Source organism: Chelon labrosus, assembly GCF_963514085.1.
Source record: "Chelon labrosus genome assembly, chromosome: 16".
Classification (NCBI taxonomy): domain Eukaryota; kingdom Metazoa; phylum Chordata; class Actinopteri; order Mugiliformes; family Mugilidae; genus Chelon; species Chelon labrosus.
Window position 1 is genome coordinate 19,759,501 of NC_140349.1, and position 25,845 is coordinate 19,785,345.

At 42.7% G+C, this 25,845-nt stretch overlaps 1 protein-coding gene across 1 annotated transcript in view; it reads right to left on the reverse strand.

The window, feature by feature from the left end:
- LOC311501297 (retinoic acid receptor beta-like) overlaps positions 1–23,458 on the reverse strand; it is a gene marked incomplete at its 3' end in the record, with an annotated part of 103,220 nt that extends 79,762 nt beyond the window's left edge. Inside the window, exon 1 of the mRNA XM_084563022.1 lies at positions 22,926–23,458. Within this exon, the coding sequence (XP_084419148.1) occupies positions 22,926–23,238 (313 nt within the window). The 5' untranslated portion in view covers positions 23,239–23,458. The remainder of the gene's footprint in view (positions 1–22,925) is intronic.
- Positions 23,459–25,845: the final 2,387 nt, after the last annotated feature.

Below are 25,845 nucleotides of genomic sequence, written 5' to 3' on the forward strand. Positions count from 1 at the left end.
AGCAAAATCCTACTAACTTTGACATGGCTTGTATTTATGTGTTGGGAGACTGCACTGTCAATTCTTTCCACCGATTGTGTGCCTGTGTTTGGTTCAGCCAACGTCTGATAACAACAGAGGAAGCCAGTTCCAGTCCTGCAATTCACCAGCTCCCTGTGACCCTGTGACCCTCAGGAGATCTGTCTGTGTCCCCTTCCTTCTCACTCAGCAAGCGACTCGGAGACAATAACACATTTGAACAATAATAAAACCCAGACTCAATGGTTTCTGTCGATCTCACATGGACAGCTATTTCCCCTAAAACAGTCATACGCCACTGTAAACGGGGGCAAACTGTGATCGACCATGGCACAGTGGAGCTGTTTAACATGGCAGGTGACCTCTTTAACAGTGGCAATCTGGAACGCTTCTCATAGTATACATGCCAAGTCATAACAAGAATCACCATGCACGCAATGTGAGTTTAGGATAGACATAATCAGAATGATTCTGATGCAGTCAAAACATAACAATCAAAAGAGAGCGAAAGAGCTCATAAAATACAGAGTGCACGTTGCGTTGGGAGATGTTCTGCCTGGTCTTGGTTTTCAAGCATGATAGCATGCATGTTGATAAAGAAGTAAAATACAAGTAGCGTCTTTTCCGCGTTTTAGTGCCCAGACATACAAGAAACTGCCACAGGAAAAAGTCATCTGTGAATCCTCATGACAAAGGAGCCACTGTGTCATAAGGACAGCTCTTTAATGGTTAATATAAATGATAAGCTAGCTCTTTAATTACTTTGGCACATGTTGACTTGTTTACACATTCAAGAGCCAAGTCGTGTTTATTGTCACTTTCACAGCATGTTAATAAAACATACAGAGGTGTGAAATACTGTTTCTCCTACTCCCACTATGCTACATACACCGATCAGGCATGACATTATGACCACCTTCCTAATATTGTGTAGGTCTCCCTTGTGCCTCCAAAACAGTTGTGACTCATCAGAGAATGGACATGGGCCTTCTGAGGGTGTCCTCTGGTGCCTGGCAACAGGATGTTGTTTGTGGGGGCCTTTGGGTCCTGTGGGTGCAGGGGAGGGGCCTCTGTGGATCATCCCACAGATACTTGATCAGTTTGGGATCCAGTGAATTTGGAGGCCAGGTCAACACCTTGTGCTGTTCTTCATGTTTTTTTGAGTTGTTCCTAAACCGTTTTTTTGTGTGTGTGCCTGTGTCAGGCTGCATCCTTTTGGGTGCTGCCATCAAGGAGTGCCATTACGATGGGGTGGGGGTGCCTGGTCTGGTCTAGGTGAGTGGTACATGTCTAAGTAACATCCACATGAATGCCACGTCCAAAAGTTTACCAGCAGAACATTGAATTGTCACAAGGTGGTCAATGTTATTCACTTCACCTGACAGTGGTTTTAATGTTGTGGCTGTTACGTGTATTGCTGCTGACATGACACGCAAAATATAATACAATAACTGCACCACAGCTGCACAACTCTATCTACTCTTACAACCAATCAGAGTCATTACTCTCTTACGCACAAATCCTGCCCAAGCGATTTGATTGGCCCGGCAGATCTTGGCTGGGGCTGAGGTCCCTTGAGCAAGTCTCTAACCCCCTAAACTGCTCCCTTGTTACTGCACAGGTTGCAGCCCACGGCTCCGAGTGTACACCCTGCTGTGTGAACGAATGGATGGGTTAAATGCTGAGAAAGACTCTCGCCATGAGCGATGAGTAAAGGAGAAATAATTTTTATTATTAATCAGTTCCCAACTGAGTGAACGACGGGCCAAATTTCCGCCGCAAAACTTTTGTGGGCTATAGAGATATGCTTAATACGTGATATTCCTCTGCCTTTCATATTGTAAAATCAAAATTTCCACTTGCACTCACTCAATATCAATGCAAATTTCAAGCAAAGCTTTCAGAGTTATTGAGCACATTCATGCTGAAAAGAGGAAGAACCATTGCCATCTTGAACACAGGGCACTACAGGAAAGGTTGTCAACACTGTCAGTGGTCAAAGAATAATTTAACTGATGAAAGCACTAACTGTTCTTCATATTATGAGCTGAAGGTTTTCAAAGCCTATGTTTTATTACCCTGTCTTGTCCAATGGCCAAGCAAAACTCATAATATATGTTAAATTCCAAAACATTGAGTGAGCTGTGTAATCACTGCCATCAATTTAATGTAATTTTACCCCTTTCATGATTATTCAGTGCTTGTAGACGCATAATCAGAAGCTCGGTATTTAGCATATCAACAGAAACAGAATCCAGTCTTTGGTGAAGGTCGGAAAAAGCAGCTGCGGTGTGATATGTGTAAGCAACGATATGACGCTGATGAAATATATACTGTTCATACATAAAGGTACTGGGAGATAGAAGTGTTGCGAAACAGCAGGCGGAGATAATACTACTGATGAATGATGCTGCTGCGCCACGGTAACAGTATAAATCTGTCAGCTACATCTGATCTGTTATAAATATCTTGATTTGTGTCTCTTTGTGGCTTTGTGTTTTACGTCACCACCTAACATTTGTGCATGTTCATAGCTATTTCGTGTCTCATTGTATTTTGTTTGCGGTCATTTCGCAGGTTTTCTGCGTCGTCATTCTGTTTTTAGTCTTTATCTAGCCATTTTATGGTCATTTTTTCCCCTTTGTTGTGTTTCTTTGTCCATATTTTATGACTTTACCAATCACCAAGACAAACGTTCTCATAGTCTTTGGTTCAGTTTAACATTGAGTGATATATAATAAAGCCTCACGTGGATGCTGGTGTGACCTGGATCTCACTGAGTCACCAACGAACACCCACAGTGAATGGTAGTTTCGTCAGTCAGGTTTATTCTCACTCCTCAGTCCCTGCTGGTTTATTATCTCCCAACATCCACCTGTGGACTCATCATGATTCACTGTCACAGGAGTGTATTGATCCCTCCCTCCTTCAATTTTTCCGGCTTAAAATTAGCCGCATAGAAAACGACAGGAAACAGAGGCTTGATACCAAAATACAATTTGGATTCAGATTTGTTCTTTGTTAACGAGATGACCTACTGCTCACCCTTGCTCTTTGGTGCCTCTGCTTGCTTTCATGAGCAGGGAAATCAGATCAAGTAAAGGATGAGATGACATATGATGAGTTGAGAAGTTTTGCTTATCTGCACAAAACAAAAGGTTAAATGTCACAAATTAGACTGATTAACAAACTAAACTAGAATACTATGTAACAGTACCAGTGCCGTACCAAAGAACAAGTGACATATGAGACGTTACAGAGTAATAAAAGGTGCGAGTACAAGCTTTCCTTTTTCTTTATTAATTACATTTATCTTTCTCCATCACTTGTATATCTTGAATATACACCAATCAGCCTCAACATTAAAACCACTGACAGGAGAAGTTAATAACATTGTCCATCTTGTGACAAATCAATGTTCTGCTGGAAAACTTTTGGACCTGGCATTCATGTGGATGTTACTTAGACATGTAGCACCCACCTAGACCAGACCAGGCACCCCCACCCCATAGCAATGGCACTCCTTGATGGCAGCAGGTGTTGACCTGGCCTCCAAATTCCCTAGTTCCCAAACTGATCAAGTATCTGTTGGATGCACTGGAACAAGCCTGATCCACAGGCCCATGTCCATTCTCTGATGAGTCACGACTATTTCGGAGGCACAAGGGAGACCTACATTACAAAGGTGGTCATAATGTTATGCCTGATCTGTGTATGTGATGATATTGACTTCTTTCATGAAAGAGTAATTTCAATCTTGAATAAAAGTTGCTTCATGTTCTTTGAGTATCAGCATATCTTGCTGTAGCCGTAATGCAAATCTTCAAGTACATGCATGTACATTTTCCTGCTGTGAGGAAAATAACACGTGTAATGAACCACCTCTACACTGGACTAAAATGCACAGAGTTTAATTTATAAGCACAGCCTCCTGTGGTCATGACAAGGCATTTCAAGTCAAGTGCACATTATTGTCTGCCCTATACAAGACAATAGCTAATAAACATTGACTGTGCGGGCTGATTGCGATTGGTTAAAGGCGTGTACCACTGGCCGGAGTTATGGAAGAGAGAACCATTACAAACTAGAAGGCAATAAAGTGAGCTCATTTACTCCTAACAGCATAAGTACCTTCTACAATGGGTCCCCTGCTGGAAATTTGGGTCGATGGAGAAGCAGTAATTACACTTCTGTCTAAGTGTCTTAATGTGACTGCCTCTATTGTTTACTTTTCTGTCTCCTGCAAAACACTGGCTGATGGATCATTTTCATTTCCAATTAAATCTGTGAGTGCATGTGCATATCTTCTTGTTCCACATGCATGTATGTGTGTGAGAGTGTATTTTCTCTTACAAAATGCAATAAAATGTTATAATCAGTCCGGCACAATTTGTTTGTTAAATCTACAACAAAGGCCTTCTTGCTCTACTAAAAAACAAAACAAGAGCGACTGGACTTGTAATTTCTTGAAGATATTTGCCATTGATTCAAGTAGCTTCTTCAGTTCTAAAAGGTTGGTGGGGAGTTGTGGTTTACAAAGGAACACGTGTGGTTGCTGGCCATCAGAAACTCACATGATACAGACTGGACGATGTCTTCTGACCTGGATGATGTCATCTCTGAGCGCCTTGCGCACCCACGACGGTCGGCTTGTTTACCAGTCACTAGGTCAATCTACAGACCCCGGATGATGATAACAAGTAACTCCGGACTCAACGGGGAATAGCACTAGCGTATGATAACAAAATATTGGTGAAATGAACGAGTTTTGTGGTAGTTAATACGTTATTTAGAGGCTGCGTTTCGGTGCCCCAGTCACTCCCACTATATGGATATACGCAGATCTAAATATCTCACGAAGGATTACAAATTACACAAAAGTTATATGGGTGAGTAAACTATTGTTTTTTTTTTTATGCCAGAGATAAGGTCCATGTTGTAAAAAACAGTAGTTCCCCTTTAACATCTGTCAACAAATAGTTCATAATTTTAGACTGGAGTCCCTGATCAGTCATTGGTAACATTTGTCAGGGAATAAAAACAGGATCAAAACAGATTCTGCCAATCCTGTGTAGTAGTTAAACCCCCACTCCAAACCTGGATTTTAGTACTAAAGAAGCTACTTGGTCGAGTGGTAAAACATTTTCAAGAAACCCCACAAATCCAGTTGATGTTTTGTCAGGTCCATCTTTACTTGACTCATGTCTTAGTATCTGTAATGTTAGTTTCTATGGCAGGCTGTAATCATGTCGGTTCGGTAGAATAAGTTGCCACTCTTGCCAGTGCTGAACTTTGAAGCATTGGAGAAAAAAGAAATAGCCCAATCCCACAGCCCAGACATCAAATCTCCCAATGCCCAGGTCTTCCAAGGGGATGCCAAGATGTTTCCAAGATAGTTGGGCTCCCTCCACTGTGTTCTACATCTGCCCTGAAGTCGACTCATTAATGTCTCCTTTAACTGTCATAGATCTTCACCCTATCTCCATTGGTAAACCATGTGAAGAACTTTCTTACAGTGAAAAAGCTGTGGGGTAAACACTGGCCTGTAAATTAACCAATATATTATATTACATATAGTCTCACTGTCAGAGATCAGAGCTCCCTATTCCAAGAAAAAGTGCGATGTTTTTATTTTTCGGCTACCTCAACAGTTTACCTGATGATCTCACTTTCTAGAATAGCACCGCTGTGATGAAAACCCCAAGCCTTTTTCCACGTGAGGCAGCACGTCACTTTATTGTGTGAGCATAGATAAAGGAATGATGTATCTCTGACAGCATGTGTGAACTTGCTGGAACCACAGCTCCTTCATGTAGAAAAGAGCCCGATGAGGATCCAGCAACCCGATAAACTGAAATATAATGGCTCCCTATGCAGGTGATACAGGTGGAGATCCAGGACATCCTGGAGGGACTACACATCTCACCTAGCCTGTGAACAATTTGAGATTCCCTCGGGGAATCTTTGAGAACGGTGCTGAGAAGGACGTCTCGGCTACTTTGATAATCCTGCTGCCATTGTGACAAAGAATGATCGCTGGGATACAGCAGACACAATGCAATCTGAAAAGCTGGGCCTTTTTGGCTTCGTCATAAAGAGTTTCATAAAGCTGGGGCATTGCTCAGACAAAGCTATCAGGCAAGAGGTGTAAGTGGCAGTTGAAAGTCATACAAACTACTGTGTTTCAAGCGTGCTAAAAGCCCTATTCGCACTGGACTAGTTTTATGTGGGGACCTCCGGTAATTTGTAATAATAGCGGAGGTTGTGTGTGATCTTGTCCCTGTCCGTAATTTGTAAAGTAAAAATTATAGTGGAAATTATCTACCCGATTTCTCGTAACACAGAGGTCTTGTGAGAATACCAATCCAGTGCAAATTGGCATTTCTGTGATTTGGTGGTGGGACTTTACTTTTTCAAGATTTTTGTTTGATTCGTGTCTTTTTTCTACCTCTTGTCATTAAGAATGATGAAGGATGTGCTATGAATCAAAGTTTGAAGAAACGTTTGAGTGCAAAGCAAAGATGTCGCTGACCCATTCACCCATTAAGACGGATGAAATCATTAAGTCAAGCGTGAATGTTCTCACCGGCAAAGGTGGGGCTGATTTAAATACTGCCAGGTCGTTCGTAATTTCTTCCCTGGGATCAATAGTATCAAAAATATATTTTTTATTATTAGAATTTGCAAAGTAATTAAAGCTGTCCTCTGACATGCAGTGGAGTGAGGAGGAAAGTAACAGAGACATAACTATGAAACCATGAAACAGAGACGTAGGGGGGAATTTCTGAAACACAGGACGTCCCCAGGTAAAACTAATCCCGTGTGACTAGGGCATGAGTCGTGATGTCATGACATCGATATTGAGATTGATAAAAATAAGACAGATTCTAAGGAAACTAAGGAACCTTGCTGCAATTTCACCTGTTAATTGACAGCAAAATCAACTTTCTCCTCGCTAAACCGTCACCTTAGCCCTCACCCCCTTAACCTGCCTGTAGTCTTCCCAGTCCTGGCCGTGATGAACTGCTTTAGAGGCAGAAGCCTGTTGTTTGCAGTGAGGGGAGCTGCCCATCAGTCAGGCGGGCTTCTCTGTAGCTTGGGGAGAGATTACTGGGCATTCAGGCGGCTTCACACGGTGAGCCACAGCCCGTCTGATCAGAGAGGCACTCGCATATCTCCCCACCTCACCCCTGGGGCCCGTGATTTCACAGGGATTAGCACACAAAGTCGCCTAATCTCTCCCCTCCACTCTCTTTCTGCTGATGACCATCTCGAACATAAATGCACAGACACACTGATAGTCACAGACTTGCATACGTAAAAGAATGGCTAAATGCGCAGACATGCCATTGTTGTTTAAAATGTCAAAAATCCACAACAGAATATGAAGATATGAACAGTTTTGATATCAAAGACATCTATTTATTGTGCCTCATATATATCAGCGGAAGCATGCTAACTAACCAGTCGTAGCATGTCACCTCTTGTAATACCACTCTGTACCACAAGGTGAGATAATAAGTCACAAAGTTTCCTATCTGTCCTCAATCCAACATGAGAAGAAGACGTAACGCTGCCCTTCCACGTACTACTATATTACAAGAGAAGGACTGACAGATTTGTTTTTCATCTTGCCGCACCTATGTTTTCCACCACATCTCGTATAAGGCCCTTTTCCCTCCATCAGCAACAGCATTGAATGAGAAAATGGTAGGCCTGATCCCTGCAGCGGGCTCGTTCAGAATATCAACGTGTATGCAGGTTTTTGGATCTTTTTTTGTGTTTGAGCTTTGTGTGGTGATGGTAGGCACAAATATCTGTTGCTCAAACCCAAAAAGCCACTGAAACAAAAATACAACCATTAACCACCAGAGCAGTCACGTAGCACTGCCAATTAATAAAATGATAATTTTTAGGTTAGACTGCACATAATCACATTAATTAATCACATAAAATAGCTTGATTGAGACACAATTGTGCCATACTCAGCTTCTATAATGTAACCACTGGGTCAGCATTAAAATATAAATAAAGTGAAACCGGGTTTAGTATTTCACAACTGTTGAACAGAACGAACAACAACCGCTTCTAGAGAACGGTACTGCACCATTTCAACAAACCGTTTTACACAGTAGAGCTTTGCAGATTCGAAGGAATTCAAAACAATACTCAGATTCATGTCGGTACAGAGTTGGAGTCAGGGTGTTGTATAAAGACGGGAGCCTACTCCATCCAGGATGGTATGGGTATTTCCTAAACTGCTAAACTACTTCTCTAAGAATTCCCTTAAAAATAAACTTGACTATAAAGAATCCCAATTAGACAGGATGCAGGTACTTGGTTTGAATCTGTTGGGCTCCACTTTTTGTGTGGGATTTGTCTTCAGTGTAGCAATTTGTGTAAAATCCTCAAGTGTAGGGCATCCATGCACTTATATTTTGGGCACATCTTACCAACAGGGAGCCCAACAGAGCGTTAAGTCTTGACGCATGTGGGAGTATGCTTAGGAAGTACATCTGTGACTATCCAGGAGATGAGGTTTATTAGGACCAGGGTGTTGCATACATGTTGCCTCATTGGGTAATAGGGGATTGGCATAACAGCCTTGATCTATGGCAACGGCACAGCTGTTTCCTTGGCTTTCCCTTTCGTCTTGTTCTGTGTTCTGGGTCTGACGCATTTAAGGAACAAAATTGCAGAGGGGCTTTGCTTATTTTTTGGGGTTGTAAGCAATGTAAGTGTCTTTTGCTGGTGCATGGGCTTGATCAGTTTAACCAGCCACAAAGGGCACAGCTGGAATGATCTGAGGAGACACCACTCTTTGACTGCAGTAGCTCACCACATGACATCCGGAGCTTCTTTGTCTTTTTTTTTTTTATTTTTTTTATTTTTTTACTATAGTATATCGAAACAAATATTTTGTTCTGTAGCTCTGTTGTCATGTTTCCCCTCCATATTGCAGCCCTCAATCCAGGTTGTAACATAAATGGCTTAAGAATCTAAATCCCATATAAAAACTGCTGATGCATTGTGTGCACAGACAGTCACAGCATGCCATGTGAGGACAAGTAAACAGTTTACTGTAACTGTAAGAAAGCTGGGAGACTCCTAATTGCTGGATTTATGAACAGCAGTATTGTTCATGTTTTCAAATCCCCTCTTTAAACAGCAAATAACTTCTGCCCCCATTAAGTGTTGGGAATACTTCAGGCTGGTACCAAATGGCGGAACACAGACGCCTAATTTAATCAGAAAGCCCAAGGGCGGCCCAGCATGGCTAACTACATCACGGTTAAGCATCTTGATTTTGTCAGAATTATAGAAAATGACAAGTGAACTCAACATGAACCAGAAAGTCGGGGTGGAATCCTCGTATTGGCATTTCTTAATCTAAGCAGGGCGGTGCCAGAAAATCAATACTTTTCAGCCGAGCTCGTGTTTTGCTGTTTTCTCCCCATGTGTCTGAGGAAAATAAATCCAGAGCATCACAGTACAGTAACAAAACAGCAAACATAGTCTATATAGTCATGACCCAACAGGCAAAGACATACAGTATTATGCAGACTCAGTGTTAATTATTACTTCATTTGTTTGTTTGTATTTAACATCCTCTTATATAAAATCTGATCTCACACGCTCATATGTTGATTAAGTCTCCATAATGCTAACCCATGCTGTGAGTGGTTCTTGTAATTGCAAACACACAAATGAAGACCATGTCCCACTGATGTTATAAAGAATAAATTGACTGTTTAAATTATATGTAACATATATTTAAGAACACGTAAAAGTCTAATGCTCTACACCAGAGGTACATTTTCATGCCATCAGACCCACATACTGTCTTCAGTGGCCATGTAGCAGGTCGAACTTTACACGCACCACTGCAGCTCAGAACATATTTTAGGCTTAAAGTCTATATTGATTGTGTACTAGACTACACATGCCATGCACGGTAGCAGTGTGGCTGATCAGATCCAGGTAGCTGTCGTGCTGCAGCTATTCTACTGTCACTTGAAAAAGTAAAAGTGGAAACGGCACCCAGAGGATGCATGTTTTAAGCTAAGGCAACGTTAAGGTGTGTTCACTGCAAATGGGTAGCGAACTGAACGGAAAGAGGTGTCACTGTGCACACAGCGGATGCAAGCTTGCAGAAAAATGAAGCGAATGATAGCGAAAATTAATATGCTAAAATGTTTCAACGTGAACAAAAAAAAGTGTACGTTCAGCCCGAGGCTCTGTGAACCTCATGATCAAAATGACTAAAGATAAAACTGGAGTTCCTGGAAAGTCACATAAAACATTCATTCATGGTGTCGTGCAACACGCTGCTTCTTTCTAATGTATCTGTTAGAGCTACGCATACAGTACATACAGAGGTAACAATGTATCCTCGGGATGGCCCAAGAAGAGTGTGCAAAATGAAAAAGACTAACTGGATAGCATAAACGTGCGTTACCAAAATTTGCTAGAGAGTGTTGGGAGCATTGACAGGTGAACGGACTTGCGGACTACCTTATATCTTTATCAGTATTTCCAGCATAAAAATGTTGTTACCCCTTTTTCTCCTCGTTGAATACCCTTCTTTACACTTTTGCACACATATGACACTTGGTCCTAATCTACATTTCTTTTTTTTATGTAACTGGGCTTTGGTCTCGGACTTTCCTTGTACATTTAGTTTCCCATTCCTGATACAAACAGAGGGTCAAAGGGGAGAAAGAAAACACAGTATATATATTAAAAAAAAAAGAAAACAGTGGACAGAAAGGAAAAATTCTGAGGGACTCCTTTCAGTGCAAACAAACTTACTTTTCATCAGGTGCTATTACACGTCCAATTCACATTTACTGAATTGAGTCCATGCAGCATAACCAAGGTGCTGACAGGGCCTGATTACTCCAATAAGTCTTGCGGCCCTATAGGAGGGGTCACCCAGAGGACAGGAATGCAGTAGGGCCTTCCTGAGGGCCAACAGTGACCCGGAGTAGAGTCCTGCCCAAAGGATGGTTAACATCCCCCCCCCGATACTGAACCTTTCCTCTGCTGCACGCGTTCTTCATCTGTCTGGTTCCTTGTAAAATCCATTACTTCTTCTTCCTCTCTCTTGGTTCACCATTAGGTTTGTGTTCCTAGTCTTTTAATCAACGTAATTTTAAATTCAGTCAATGATTGATTGATAAGTGTATTAGACCAAGCCTTTCTCTGTAAAGATAGAGGTCAAGATGATTAAGAGGGAGAGGGGAAAAAAGTACATACGGTTTTTATCATTAAAGTTAATCTCTTTGTTTGGGAACTGTATTTTCAAGTCAAAGGCAACGTGCTAGTCGTCTAATGTAGCCAGACTTCATTCTTATCACAATATGAGTCTGGTAACACTCCATTTGGATTTCATTATGGGTCGCATTTTCAGCCACCGAGAAAAAAATACCTCTGCACAAAATTGCACAGCCCTGCAACCAGAGAGCAACGAAGAATGCGTTAAGTGATTGAGGAATTCCCGACAAATTCCTTAATCACAGTTAACCGGCCTTCCTTTAAAATGACTTCCCTGTTAATATCTTGCTGTCCGCTATCATATATGTATTTACAGATGTGATGGCGGACTCCAAACTGCTCGCTTCTCCGACGGCAGCCCCTCAGATTCAGACAACTTCAAGTCAACTGTTACTCATCTGTCCATCACCACATGCCCGCCCAAATGATTTGATTGGCCTCGTAGATCACTGCCAGAGCATAATTAGCTCCCAGTGGAGGAATTCCAGACCAAGCTTCTGCCGCAAAAAATTTGTAGGCGGGGAAGTTGGTTTGGCTTCCAGACCAATTTATTAGGTTTTAAGAGTTCAACTGTGATTTCTATCAGATTTTTACAGGTTCAGCTGTCTTTACGTGACCGGCAAAAGACCTGAAAATGAAAATGATTGAAAACAGGATGAAAAAATCACTCATCTTATATGAATTGCTCTTCACAAAAAGTTCTTCTTTTAAGAAGTCAAAAGTAGACAACCTCTCCTAGAGCCCTAGCCCTAACCAGTATTATCTCCTATGTCACCAGAGGCTGACACTCTCTATCTGACCTTTATAAATGAACATTTTTACTTGAAAGTGGAAAAGTGAGCAAAAGCTTGGTTTTAAAATGACAGCATGAACAAGATCAGTATTTAGTCCCATGAAAGGAAAGAAAGACTGTCAAGGACCGGTAATGTTTCTTATTCCTCTGTGAGACTGGCCTGACGTATACAAATTACAAAAGTTCTTAACCATGAAAAATCTATCAGTATTCAGTCAATACATCATTCCGTGGTTGTCCATTTCCTTGTCTGTCATTGAAATCATTTAATGTCTTTTTTAAATGATGCTGAACCAGTGGAGTACAATGTTGAAACCATCAATTTGTCACTGGGTTATTTATTCTCAGCTCGTCTTTTGTCTCTCTGTTCCCTGCCTTAGCTCCATACATCCAGCGGTTGTTAATCAGTCACTGGAGCTCTCCAGTGCCTCTGACGCTGTCCTGCCGGACCCAGGAGTACGTGGCTTAACGCCTTTCAAAGCCTGCCTGCCTGCATCGGAACAAACAGACACAGTGAACCAGGCTCCCTCTATGAGGGAACAGCTTCCACACAGAAACAACCTTTTGTTCAAGCTCTCAAACCCCCAACCCCAGAAAAAAAGGCTCCAAAGTCTGCTGGCCTCTCCCCAAGACAAACTCACTCGATTAGAGGGATCTGTTCATGGATTGTGCGTGCTGGTGGAGGCCAGGAACCGGCAGCCAAGTAGAAAATGGACAGAGGACTGAAGAAAGCAGCCTCTATGTGATGGCCGTACTCTCCTAACATTGCTATCTTTTCTTCACTCTACTGCTGCACCAACATCCATTCCTCTGGTAGCCACATGCTAGAAGAATGCACTCAGTCTAATGTAATTGATGAGCTGGGATCTAAGTTGTGACCAGAGGCTAAATATAGCGCCCCGGCTACACAAAAGGTTCAGCTGAGACAGACGCACCTCAAACACAAGCGCTCAGTGTTTAGGCCACAGCATGACAGATCACAATAGAGAAAGCAGGGCTCAGAGTGTTTGTGGGAACTGGCCCCCTCTCATTCCTCCAAACGTCCACGGCCATATGATCTCTGTTTACTTGTTTGGTTGCCAGCGGTAGTGCACATAAATCAACACTAGAGGCTAATTCCAGTTAATCCAACACAGGATTCTGGTGAAATGTGTTTATATTGGATGGATGTGTCGCACAATAGTCTCATCCAGTAAGGAGCGCGTGCTTGCGTGGGCGGTGAATTTGTTTGTGGCACAACATCCGTTCCAGAGGCCACAGGTTCCCATTAGCATCCCAACAGTTAATAGAAAAAGATGACCCTTTTCAGTAATTGCAACAATAGTTTCGTCAGCCGAATCACACACAATTAATTGTTATTTTGCTGAGGAATATCACCAGCACTCATTGCTAAAGAACACCACCCAGGGTGCATGGGATATAATTTATCTTACCCTAGCCGACGTTTCAGAATGAAATAACCTCAGGAACATCAGCACTGGACATTATGGCATATTAAGTAGCCTTCACAACTTTATTTGTTTGGTTTTGTGGCTTTGAACATAGTTTTTATCTGGTATTATACCACCGTATGCCAAACTCGGCAAATATCCAATGGAGCAAGGTTAGAGGATCACAAAAGTAGAAGCGTAGCCCGATTATCTAAACCACTTTATTTTAGCTACAATTGAAAGTGAGCACAACAGAAATGTAATTGCTAAGGACAATTGCAAAGGCACACAACCTTTATAGGTAGGACAGGCTGGAAATGACATGAAAATTACAAATAAAGGCTTGAGTGTGTACACATTGCTTATATGCACTGTGTGTGTGTGATTATTATTTTTATTCTGTTGCAGAGGACAGTTGTTTGAGGAATACTAAACTTGTGTGGCCATGTTATCCTCGTGGCGCCATTTTTCAGTATAAAGTAAAGATTGCAATTAGGGGTTAGTGTTAAGGCACTTCCTGTAGTTACTCAGTGAGATGATCACGGTTTGCGTAAGGGGCTAGGGAAAGCATTGTTCAAGCTCCTTTCAGAAATAGAAACAAAGAAATTGGTGTGTGTTCTGTATATGTGTGTGTGTCTCTGTGTGTGTGCCTTTTCATTGATATCCCCATGTTTTTCCGTCTCTGTGTGTATGTTGCGGCTGCACGTTGTGGAGTATCCCTAGCCCATTTAGCAGAGCAAAGCGCATTGGCTCTCTATGAATGAGAGCGAACATCCGTCCAACTTATCTCTGAGTGCAGACTTGGGCTGTGTGCCTCATAATTGCAGGTTCATACACACAACTCATGAACACACACTAAATAGCTTCTTTGTGGGGAGCTTAAGAATACCACTCATTTCCTACCCCCCTTTTCAATTTCTGAGTCCAGATCAAACGAAGGGGAAATGCAGTGTGAAAACTGGACTTCGCTCCCCCGTTTTTTTTGCTGCGTCTACCAGGCTCTATTTGCATCGCCGTATAAGACTCTTATGAAAACCATAACCGCAACGGCAGGATACACTTCCTGTGATCATTTATCTAAATCTCAAGCTTCGAACACATTTCAGAGTGTTTGCACCCTCTGCAGACCACAAACCTGAGTGTGGTAAAGCTTCCTATAAATGTGAACCAAATTTAGCACTTGAAAGTTCACGCTGGCCTGTGTTTGACTTCTGGATCGCCAGCTCCACCCCACTCTACTGCCACCCCCCTCCCCCCCGCATCCCTTCCTGTGATGAAATCTACTCCTCATGGTTAGTTGCGATGCTCCTCCTCCATTCCCTTACCACCCACTACCACCAAAAAAGAAGGGATCTTTGAAGCAAGCCGCATTACTGCTGGCCCTGTCGAACAATGAGATGCTCTCCGGCTGCTTTGTACTGTGGGCCTCTCAATGCAAACAGAGCTCTGAGAACTGCTTTTTCATTGTCTCATCTTCAAGGGGTAATAAATAAGAGCCTGGACAGCTAGACAAGCTGCTACAGGGCAAGAATAAGAATGCCGTTGTTAAAAAGACCGGCTTTCAATCAAAGTCCTTTCAAAGAATAGTTGGGGTTTTGTATGAACGCATGTTGTGCCTATTAATGAACACACAAAAAGAGCCATTTTCTTGATTCATGGAAGACTACCATGAAGAATGAACAGTGACTGCGGGCAGGGGAAGCCATATGTTAGGATGCGCATTTGGATGCTGCCTCTGACTAAATACCAACAACACTTTAAGAACTGAATCGTACTCGTTTGTTTGTGTACTAAGGAATCGTTTTTTTTTTATTTTCCAAAAGTGAAATCTAAAATGAGCTTGGATCCAGTCCCAACAACAATCTCTCCTGCGCTATCAAGCTCATTCTCATGGCTCTGAGACACAAACGCGGCGCAGAAAATCCCTCGGCCTGCCCGCAGGTGCAAAGCTCAGAAATTATATCAATAAACTACAGTAAGCTCTGTAATCGGCACAGCTCGGCTCACAGGTTGCTTATTGCGTTGGGGATTAAATACCATAAGATGCATTTCTAAATTGAAGCCCTCCCCAATTAGAGTTACCCCGTTCCAAAATGTTTCCCCTCCGAGACTGTTATCATTCATGAATCGACATCATTTGGCTTTTGTCGGAGACGAGATGAGGGCTGAAATCTCTTGACATCTTGAGAGAGTAGCAGATTGATGGTGGACTCGGAGTAAAGAGTTGGGCAGACTGAGCGTCTCATTAAAGAGCTCCAGATGTGTGCCAGATGTCGGGGGGTCTCCCCCATAAAAAAATCATATAAAAGAAACCATGGCCAGTACGATGGCAGTGGGTAACTGGTGTTGCTTGCAGCAGCTCGGGCACATTTCCAAGCAAGAGACAAACTGCAGTTCTTGTAGTAAACACCGGTTTAGTCTATGTATGGAATGTGCTGCGGCATGTATGCATAGGATTCTCCAAACGCTACACAGAGAAGGTGGGGGGCGGGTGGTGCGGAGACTCCTGGCAATGTGAACTATGGTTGAACTGTAGGAGGGAGTGCACTGAAAGGTTGGAAACAGTGGGGGTAAAAAAAACTCCCAGCCCCTTTTTCAATCAGTCATAGAGCGCAGACAATGGTCTCATTTTCAGACATTCCTCCATGCATTGTCAATGACCAGTAATCTTTTTCATTCCTTTTTTTTCCTTTCGTTTCACAAGCCTTGTTCTCATCACACTCTCACAGACAGCAGATGAAAAGCATATTGTATTTGGGAAAGGCTTGGAACCTGTTAAAATAGAAATGCTGTTAAACCTTAGGGTAAACTGTGAGATGTAGTCCTTGCTCTCATTCGCTTCTCTTGGCAGGTTAGCTACATTTATTTGCCAGCCACTTGAGTGCACATTGATTTTCAATCCAGAGGGTTAGCACATGGTGTAATGAGAAAAGTCTGCATTATTCATATTTGCCAGGGCTGGAAACCGCAAGTGACCTAAATATCCCGCAATGGATTCTAAAATAACAACAGGAAAACACTGACACGCAGTCAGGCAGACAGTGACTTGAAATGAGCGAGGCGCACAAAGGAAGGGGAAGGGAGAGAGGAGGGGATTCATCTTGGGGAAAACAGATGAACGTGTAGGTGTGAGTGTGCGTTTGCCAAGTTTGAGAGCAATACTGAGTTTCTTTTAAGATTAGTTACGGTGTGCCGTGTTGTTCAGAGCAGTACACGGCGCGTTAAAGCTGCCCACATGCAAAACGCACGTCCGTGCATTCGTATCATTTAGCATATGGGTCTTGTTACAATGACATTTGAGGTGTCATCCTTCTGTAACTGCGTTAAAGAGCCTGTCTGACTCCACTCCCCGAGCTCACGCATCTGCTTTAAGTGCCTCTGCTGCTTTAAAGGTGACGCGCATATTGTGTAAGAGATCGTGGCAGATAAAAGGGTGACCCCTGTGAGAGAGCATATTTAATGAAAGCAACAATCGCTGTGTGAAAGACGAATGCACGCTCAATAAGGTAGAGAGTCATCTTCCTGTAGTTCTGTTCTAACAGCTGTAGAGGCAAATCTGGAGGGAGTGGTGAGTTGACTTTGAGTGACAGTATCTTAAAAAGTATCTTTAAAAAAATGATAAGTGAGATCATTTGGGTGAGAGAAACAGAGGATGTCAGGTTTTTTCTTTGTGTTACGTTACTGTCATTGACACAGATGTCCATCAGGAAAGAGACAGATTACTCTCTTTTAGCTACTGCAAAGTAATGCACGGTTTACGCTTCTGCGTCAATTTGACGCCATAGCTACCCCGACAGCCCAGACTCTACGCAGACCCTAACGCCGTAGCCTGACGTGCACCTCCCCAGAAATGTAACTATGCGTCACAACAACGCAGACCGGAAGAGCTGGGATTAGTCCGCTTGGTAGTACCGTGTTTCCGCTTTAGTATTTCCGGCTGCTTCCGGAATTTTCAAATTGATTGTTTTGGATCAATAAATATGGAACACACCGAAGAAAGATGACAGGTTCAGGGGCATTCGTACGACACATCTTCTGCAAAATTTCGGTGAAAGTTTCAGTCGCCACTGTTGAATGTGAAGCAAAAAAAAGAAACAAAAATTAACCAGACTGGCAAAATAGACACAGCGCCGCCTAGTGTTTGGGTGGTGTTTTTACAGAGCGAGCCAGACTGACGAGCGCACAAGTATAAATGGCTCGCACCGGCGTAGGCTATGTGCGTAGGCTACGTGCGTAGGTTACGCCGTCTACCTCCCGCAGAAGTATAAACCACACTTAAATTTGAAAGAAAAAAGGTCAACGTGGTGTAAGATTAAATCATCAGTGAATGTACTCACTGATGCCACAGAGCAGTATGATATGACTCCGTTGTTGTACTGACAAAATTAGTGCTGCAGAAATCTGTATTGTAATGACTTCACCATGTGCGGCATTTGTAACTCGGGTCCCATTTAAAGAATGGAATGAGATGTACTAAATTAGCCTGTGATTTGAATATCAATCGATAATATGTGTATTGTCTCACAGTGGCATCTATCCATGCAGGTAATTTCTTATGTTATTTTCCTACATTCACACACACAGGATTATGTGCATCCTAACAATGCTACTCACATAACTGACTGACTAATTACTTAAGAAATAGTAATGTAGAAGTTTGACTGAAACTGTTTGCACAGCAACTACATACTACTTGACACCACAAAGTATTTTTTGAGATAGATAGATAGATAGACAGACAGACAGACAGATAGATAGATAGATAGATGTAAATGGACCCCTTAGATTTAAAGCTTAAATCCCGTCACACTAGAGTAGTATAGCATCTTACTGCAGTGTAGCTGTACTGCAAGTTTACCTCAACAACATTAATGCTCTAGCCTTAGATACCTGCCTCCTTATCACAGTTGACAGGTCGCTGGAGGCCTGATGCTTTCAGAAAGAAAAAGGCATTTCCCGGGTGATGGGCCGGGAATGTTTCCGTAAGCATCTCGGGATGAGACGAGGAGCATGTCGACGTTCCCCTGCCAGATGAAGGCTTTGATAATCTGTTGGGGTCGTAAGCAGGTAGGACACTGACAGGTTGGAAGTACAGGTATCCCCTCCCCCCCATCCCCCCTATCCCCCCCAAGGCCAGGCGGAAAGAGAGTACAGGGAGGGGGAGCGACAGATGGGGAGAGGTCGGAAGTGTGTGAGTGACAGGATCCATTACCAACTCCTTGACATGCTTAGGTGACGCTTTTCTGTGCTGGTTATGAATCTGGAAATGATGCCAGTGTTGGATCCAGTGGCAAATACTGTGCTTTAACTTGATTTTACTGGCCTTCAATAAACAGCTCCACTAAGAAAATGCAGAGCTTCTATTTTTATTATTTTGTGCCATGGGTAACAGTACTCTCCTACCGATAGATAAGATGCAGACTATTGTGCTCAGTTAGTGGGTGATGTTAACCCAGTGTTATGCACAGGCATAACACTGGGTTAACATCACCCACTGCCAAAAAGGGTACTGTGACCCAATCTTTAATGGAGCATTGGCTGTAATTAGTGCTGAGAACAGGTCATCCTCATTTCATTCACCTATCGACATCAGCCAACCATGACTGATGTTTCTAAACAACTAAATTGCTGTAACTGTGAACCCTGTACGTTTCTGTCAAAGTAATGAGGGGTTGTTATGACTGAACATACAGTATTTGACAAAAGTAGCAGGCTTTCATATGGATGTTCACTGCCAAAGTATCCAAACCTGAATGTAGGTAGGGGATGGGGGGGGGGGCTTTGGGCAGTGATAAACTTGGATATTTTTCCAGAAATTGAGCAGCACTTCCCGCTCATTTTGATTACTGATGAGAGCGTCATGACAGGGCGGAAACCAAAGAGCTCTGTGAGAACAGAAACTGAATGCAGGCGTATCTTTCCTCACTGCATTTTGTCGTATTGTTTAACAGGTTTCATCAGCAAAGGGAACAAAATGTGGAATCAACTGCTGTGTTTGAAAAGTTTCATCTTTTTAACTACAAATTAGAGACGTCGCTGAAAATGGGCTGGTGTCAAAATGCTGAAAAACATTCATTCATTCATTTTCTGTAACAGCTTGTCCTCTGGAGGGTCACAGGGGTGCTGGAGCCTATCCTAGCTCTCATCGGACAAGAGGCGGGGTACACCCTGGTCTATCTCAGGGCTAACACAGAGAGACAGACAACCCTTCACACTCATACCTACGGCCAATTTAGAATCACCAATGAACCTAACGAGCATGTCTTTGGATGGTGGGAGGAAGCTGGAGTACCCGGAGAGAACCGACACAGACACAGGGAGAACATGCAAACTCCACACAGAAAGGCCCCAGTCGGCTGATGGATTTGAACCCAGAACCTTCTTGCTATGAGGCATGTTCACAAACACGATCTTTTATAAGATGGAGCGAACTGGGGACAAAAGCATGAGCTAAGTGCTGCTCATATTTTTTAGGCTACCATCTTTTTTTTGCTATTAAGGCCATCAGATATACCAGTGTGTGTGGTGAAGGAGTGAGAGGTTTCAGGAAAAAGTAACTGGGACATAGTCTGTTAGTAAATCATCCCATTCATAATTTTTTGCTCATGTTTTGTCTATTTGAGGCGGTGCAAGCTGCACTGCACTAAGCCTCAGGGTCACAGTAGATTTTCAATAGACCTTCGATATAAAAGGCTTCACAAATTCAGTCCAAACAACAGAAAAGAATCAAACAAGGCACAAGCACCAGCCCACGAAAACCCCAGTCTTTTGAACTGAAATGTGAGAGGAAAATTCTGAATAAATGTGTTAATGCGTGTGCTTGATTATAATATCTCTTTTGTCTTTATTTCTGCTTTCCGTCTCTCGTGCACGCACACACTCACACATGTGTAGTTGACTGGGCCGCTGGGGTTCCCAGGAGGCGAGTGATGTATGCAGCGGAGTTCAGCTTCCTTTGTGAATCCCCCAGCGGAGGTAGAAGGCGGCAGGCAGAGCGAAACCGGACCGCTGACCCAAAACAGCGCGTGTTTGAGTACGTCCCCCTGGGAGACTGCGGCGGGAGTCATTTGTGTGAATAACACTCAGCAGCGGTGCTCATTACCTTACTGTTTGTTTTGTCTGTTTTGATTTATTAATGTTCAAAGTTCAGACATGTTCATATCTGTAGCAGACAGACGTGAATTTATTCTTTTGTCTCTTTGTCTCTAATGTTGTAAATAATACAGAGTCGGCTTTAGTTTGTTGCTCACACCAAAGGATGATCAAGGCGGAGACCACATCTGTTCTCGTTTTATGTACTTTTTTGTTATTGCTGTTATTTTTTTTCTATATTTTTATGCTGCTGCATATTTCATATTTCGCCCTGTCCTGCATCAGTCAGTAAGGCGAGATTATATTAATGCACTGATATTCTTTTCATCTTCTTTACACAGGAACTTTGTGGTATTTTTAAACTAAATCTACTTAGACATTGTTTTTCTATAGCTTTATTTACAGTCATTTGTCTCTCTGACTGACATCCATGTCCTTGTTGGCGAAAGTCTAGGCAGCCACTTCTACCTGGCAACATCTCAGAACGTGATAAGCTGATCTTCGACCTGAAATGGAGCTAACCGAGGCCTGAAAAGCAGGGGAAGGTTACGGAAAGATGTAAAAGTGCTTTAATTTGCAGCACCGATGCACAAACAGGATCTACATGGATGAGTCATCAGAAGGAGCCCTTTTCATTCACCCCATACACAATCCAGCCGTACAACAACTCACCTTTCTGTAACAGATAACTCCATCTAATTCATGTCAGTGCTTTTCCGCCCATATTATAGCATTTTTCCCTCCATGTTTATAGTATATATACACTTCTATTTCTATTTTTTCGTAACTTTGTACACGTGCAAATCTCATATTTTTTTGGCTTATACTATTGTTTTTATTTTTATTGTCTTATGCCGATTTTAAGAGTGTTTTTTTGTTTTTTTTATGTGCAACTGAGCTACTGTGACCAAGCAATTTCGCTTATGGATCAACAAAGTGCATCCAAGTCTAAGTCATCACAAATGTCAAAAGTTTGAAGTCTACAAAGTAACATCTGGTTCAGCCAGATAGTTTCGAAAACAAGTGCGCTGGTCAGAGGAAGCTCATCTGTACATCTTTGGCTACAGTCACCAAAGGTATGCTTGGGGAAAAATAAGAAGCGCTGATTTAGAGGAAATGGACTATACAAAAGATCTTCAGCATTAAGGTGGAAACATTCTGCCAAGGAGGCGTTGCAGTCGGTGACACGGAAACACTGCGTTGATGGAGAGAAGGATGGATTCCACTAAATATTGGGTATTGTGTGTCCTGCACTCAGTCAAGACAGTGAAAAGAGGCTGGGCTCTACAACAGGGCAATGATTCAAATCAGAACTCAACATGCGTCATTTCAAACAACACTGGTAGAAGCTTTTGGAGCAGCTCTAGACACCTAATGTGAAATAGCTTTGACTGTAAGTCATGATCTAAACACGAGTGAAATGTTGAGTGTACTGTACAAACTAAATGCACTATTTGGGGTGCAGCTATTTGGGGGTTTATATTATTTGTTAAATTTTCTTTAAATGTAACGCAGACCATTATCCAGATTGAGACAAGAATGCAGAGCGTGCATTGCAACTATTTATAGCCACAAAACTGTTTGTCACACACTCACTGATCCTCTCCAGTCAAATTAACAGGTATAAAACCTCTGAATTTGCCCGAATCTCAGTGTTGAGTCTATTTACACTTCAGAGTTCGTCAGCACAAGGAGTCGCACACCTGAGCGCCTCGCTGGAGAAGAATCCCCCCGTGGGTGAACCCGCCTGCTGGTTTTCATGTCGGAGCAGTTTTTTTTTGTTTTTTTTTTAGGTAGAGGTGGAACAAAAGAAGGAGAGAACGAGGGGGAGGAGATATGTGTAGCTAAAAGCTGAAAACAGCAGAACTCGGTCTTAGGCAACAGAAAAAAAGAGAGTGTGTCGACATATTTCTGCAGCGGTGGGAAACACCAAGGGCCACTTACAGTGAAGAAATGATTCCGTGGCTGTGCAGCTGTCTAGATTATTCGCCGTTGTCTGGGCTCCTGCTGTCATGTTCTGTCTGATTAGCCTCAACTCTCAACTGTGATATCTTAAGATTTTAGTTTGCAGCTACAATAGTCTTCTCAATCTAAATGGACCTCTGAAGACTAAAAGCGCTTTTCAGTCAACACCTCACAAGTGTTTTAAAGACTAAAACAGACTATACTGTGTTACCAATCCTCCACTTTGAAGATTTAGGACCCACTTTGCATCCCATTCAAAGTCATAGGCGACCTTGCTGACCACTTTTTGCATTCAATCAGTCAGGTACACATTTACAGCAGAGTGTGAATGGAAGCTTAGCAGAACTCACCAACAGGGGATGGTGTGCTGCCACTGCTGGACGGCTGCTGGATCTGCAGTCTCTGAGGCGATGGCGGCGGCAGCTGAGGCAGGGAGCTGATGACGGAGGGGAAAAGGAAGGGGTAGACCCCCGGCGTGTAGCGCCTCATCTGGACCAGCGGAGGACTGCCGCGCGGCTGGGCGCGGCTGGCGGTCTTCATCACAGCGACGGGCGGAGGGCGCGCTGAGCACTGAGCGAGCTGAGGTGTGGAGAGGCTGGGAGGCCATCGGGCGACCCCCTGGCTGCGGTTAATGTGCCTGGAGCAGACGTGGTACCACCTCATCAGCACTCCAGAGATGCATGGCGGTGGAGTTTAAAGTGTCAGCCGGCTCGACTCAGAGGATCGCTCCACCAACACTGGAACACAGACACACATGAGTTAATAGTTGGCTCCATTTCTGTAGCTCCTTTAAGATTAGATAATGAAACAAGCCACACATACTCGTGCATAGATATCCAGTCCTATTCACCAACAGAAGAAACCCATGGGATTTGACTGAGTATAACAAAGTGTGTGACCGTCACTTTGTATTTGTCTTTTGCTTTTTTTCTGTTTTAAATTCTTCCCGCTCGGTTCCACAGGTGTAACTGTGAGATGCCGATTCTAGATCAGTCTGCCGCACTTATCTGAAAGTTGGCCACCCGCAACACTAAAAGGTTCACTACATAATCACACCAAAATCCAAACGTCATATTACTGCTTTCAGGTGTTTTTTCTCCAGCAATGGCTTTCCTGACACAAATGTTGTTGAAGGCATTACGATCAGCTGAGAATACAGTGTCAACGATCACATCCAGTCAGGTAAGTAAAAGAAAAGTTGTTTCTTTCTTTCAAAAATACTCCATGTATTGTTTTTTGGTACATTTTTTTGGAAAACCTCATCATGCTAACATACAAACCAAAGAATCATCGTCAATGATTGTTGACGAGGTTGAAATTGTACATTTTAAGAAGTACTTCTGAGAAACTATACCTCGGAGTGAATGCCAGCTAGACATTGCTGTAACTAAGCATACATTGACCCAGTCGGTGGGCGAAGTCTTGTTATAGTGTTTGAAATGTTTGGTGAAGGTTACAGAAAGATTGAGCTTTAATATATCCTGTGCTCTTATTATTAACATGCAGACTCAACCATGAACCTATTCTCAAAACTATGCATTATTTTGGATGAAAGCACATTATACAGCACATACACTCACTTGCCTGTTCATTAAGTCCACTAGAGAAAAAGGAATGCATTCTAGTATAACAGTCCTGGACTAAATCTTTTCTTTGTGAAGGTTATGGTATTCAAGCATTTAACCGAGAGAGCTTTAACTTTTCTTTCTGGAGGATGTGGATTGTAGTACTACTAAATTGTATTGTGACAACCAGAATTTTAGTCAGTGGGCTATGGGACACAGTAAATGACAGAAACAATTTGGTGTTTAGTTCAGTCCAGTTTAACAGACACACAAACTGCATCCTCCAAAATGATCATCCAGTTGAACTACCACCTTTCTGACACATGAGAACAGTCATGGATGACAATGCATTAGTTTTCCCTAGTGTGCCTAATGAACTGGCAAGTGAATGTATGTTACTCGTCCAGTGGGAATGTAATTCATAGGGATACTGTGCTTGAAAAAAATTAATCAAACGTTTTCCAAAACTTCAAAAACTATGTGGCGGTAGAGAGTATGGTTGCAGACAGTAACTGACAGCTGTATTATATGCAGTGCCTTCTCCTCACGTTCAACTCCTACCTAAAAGAATCTCTGTTATTACTTGGTAAATGGCATGAAATTTAGAGGCACACATTTATTCATCTTCTTTCTTACACCCTCAAAAAGACGAATAGGTGCGGCAACAAGTATTGCCACAAAGAGAAAACCTGTTGAAAGAGGAGATTAAAAGAAAACCTCAGCCTCTTTATAAAGTAAAACCATAAGTTTGGTCCATTTGTTGAGACTGACACTGTAATTCCGCAAGGTTTGGGGAATTTCCAAGTTATTCCCCACTATCCAGCAGAAGAAATAGTATGTATATAAATCAACTGCAGCTCTTTTCATCTTCCACATCTACCCTATGAGTTTCCTCAAACAAAGGCTGCTGCTGCCTGACTGGAGGCGCAAATGAATATGGGCTGGGTGGGGCTGAGGTGTGATCAGTGGCCTCTGCTGAATTCTGGTTAGCAGTATTATAAACTGCTACGGCATAATGGTGCTCATAACACTGTAATCTGCAGCCGGGGGGCTATTAATGTGATGTGTAACCACACTTTCTAATTAACAACCACCAGATAGTGTCTTTGACTCTCTGCAGCAAGTTGTTGGGGATGGCAGGGAGGTGGTATTAAAATGTGATCCAGATTACTTAATGCAGGGCTTAAACGCTCAGCATAGACTTTTAACCCAGTTTCCTGTGAGTAGAAGAGGGAGAGTTGAATAGGGGCTACGAGGGAGACATCTGTGCAGCCACTGAAAACAGGAGCTACTCATAGCAAATTGGACATTTCATAAAACACACAGGACTAGAGTTGTATCCCCCAGGTAACTCATTGAGTCCATGGCTCCATTTTTATTTCTTGTTTACCTTTTCCATACCCCATATGTTGTTGAGGCAGCACAGTTTTCTGGATTTTGTTTGAACAATACACGGACATATGGAGAAGTAAACCACATTTCATTGTGGCAGCTCATAGTTAAGCAGTTTTTGTAATACTGGAAGAACACAGAAGCCTGGTTGTGCTTAAAGTAATAGTTCAAATCTGTACACATTCTGTACCTGCCTCTACCCGGCCGGGTAGAGGCAGAAAAAGAGAGAGAAGCGAACAGAAGGTAGAACGAAGGATGACGTGTATGACTGCGTTGTTGCTGTTACTCTTCTGTCAGCCACTGCATAAAGCCC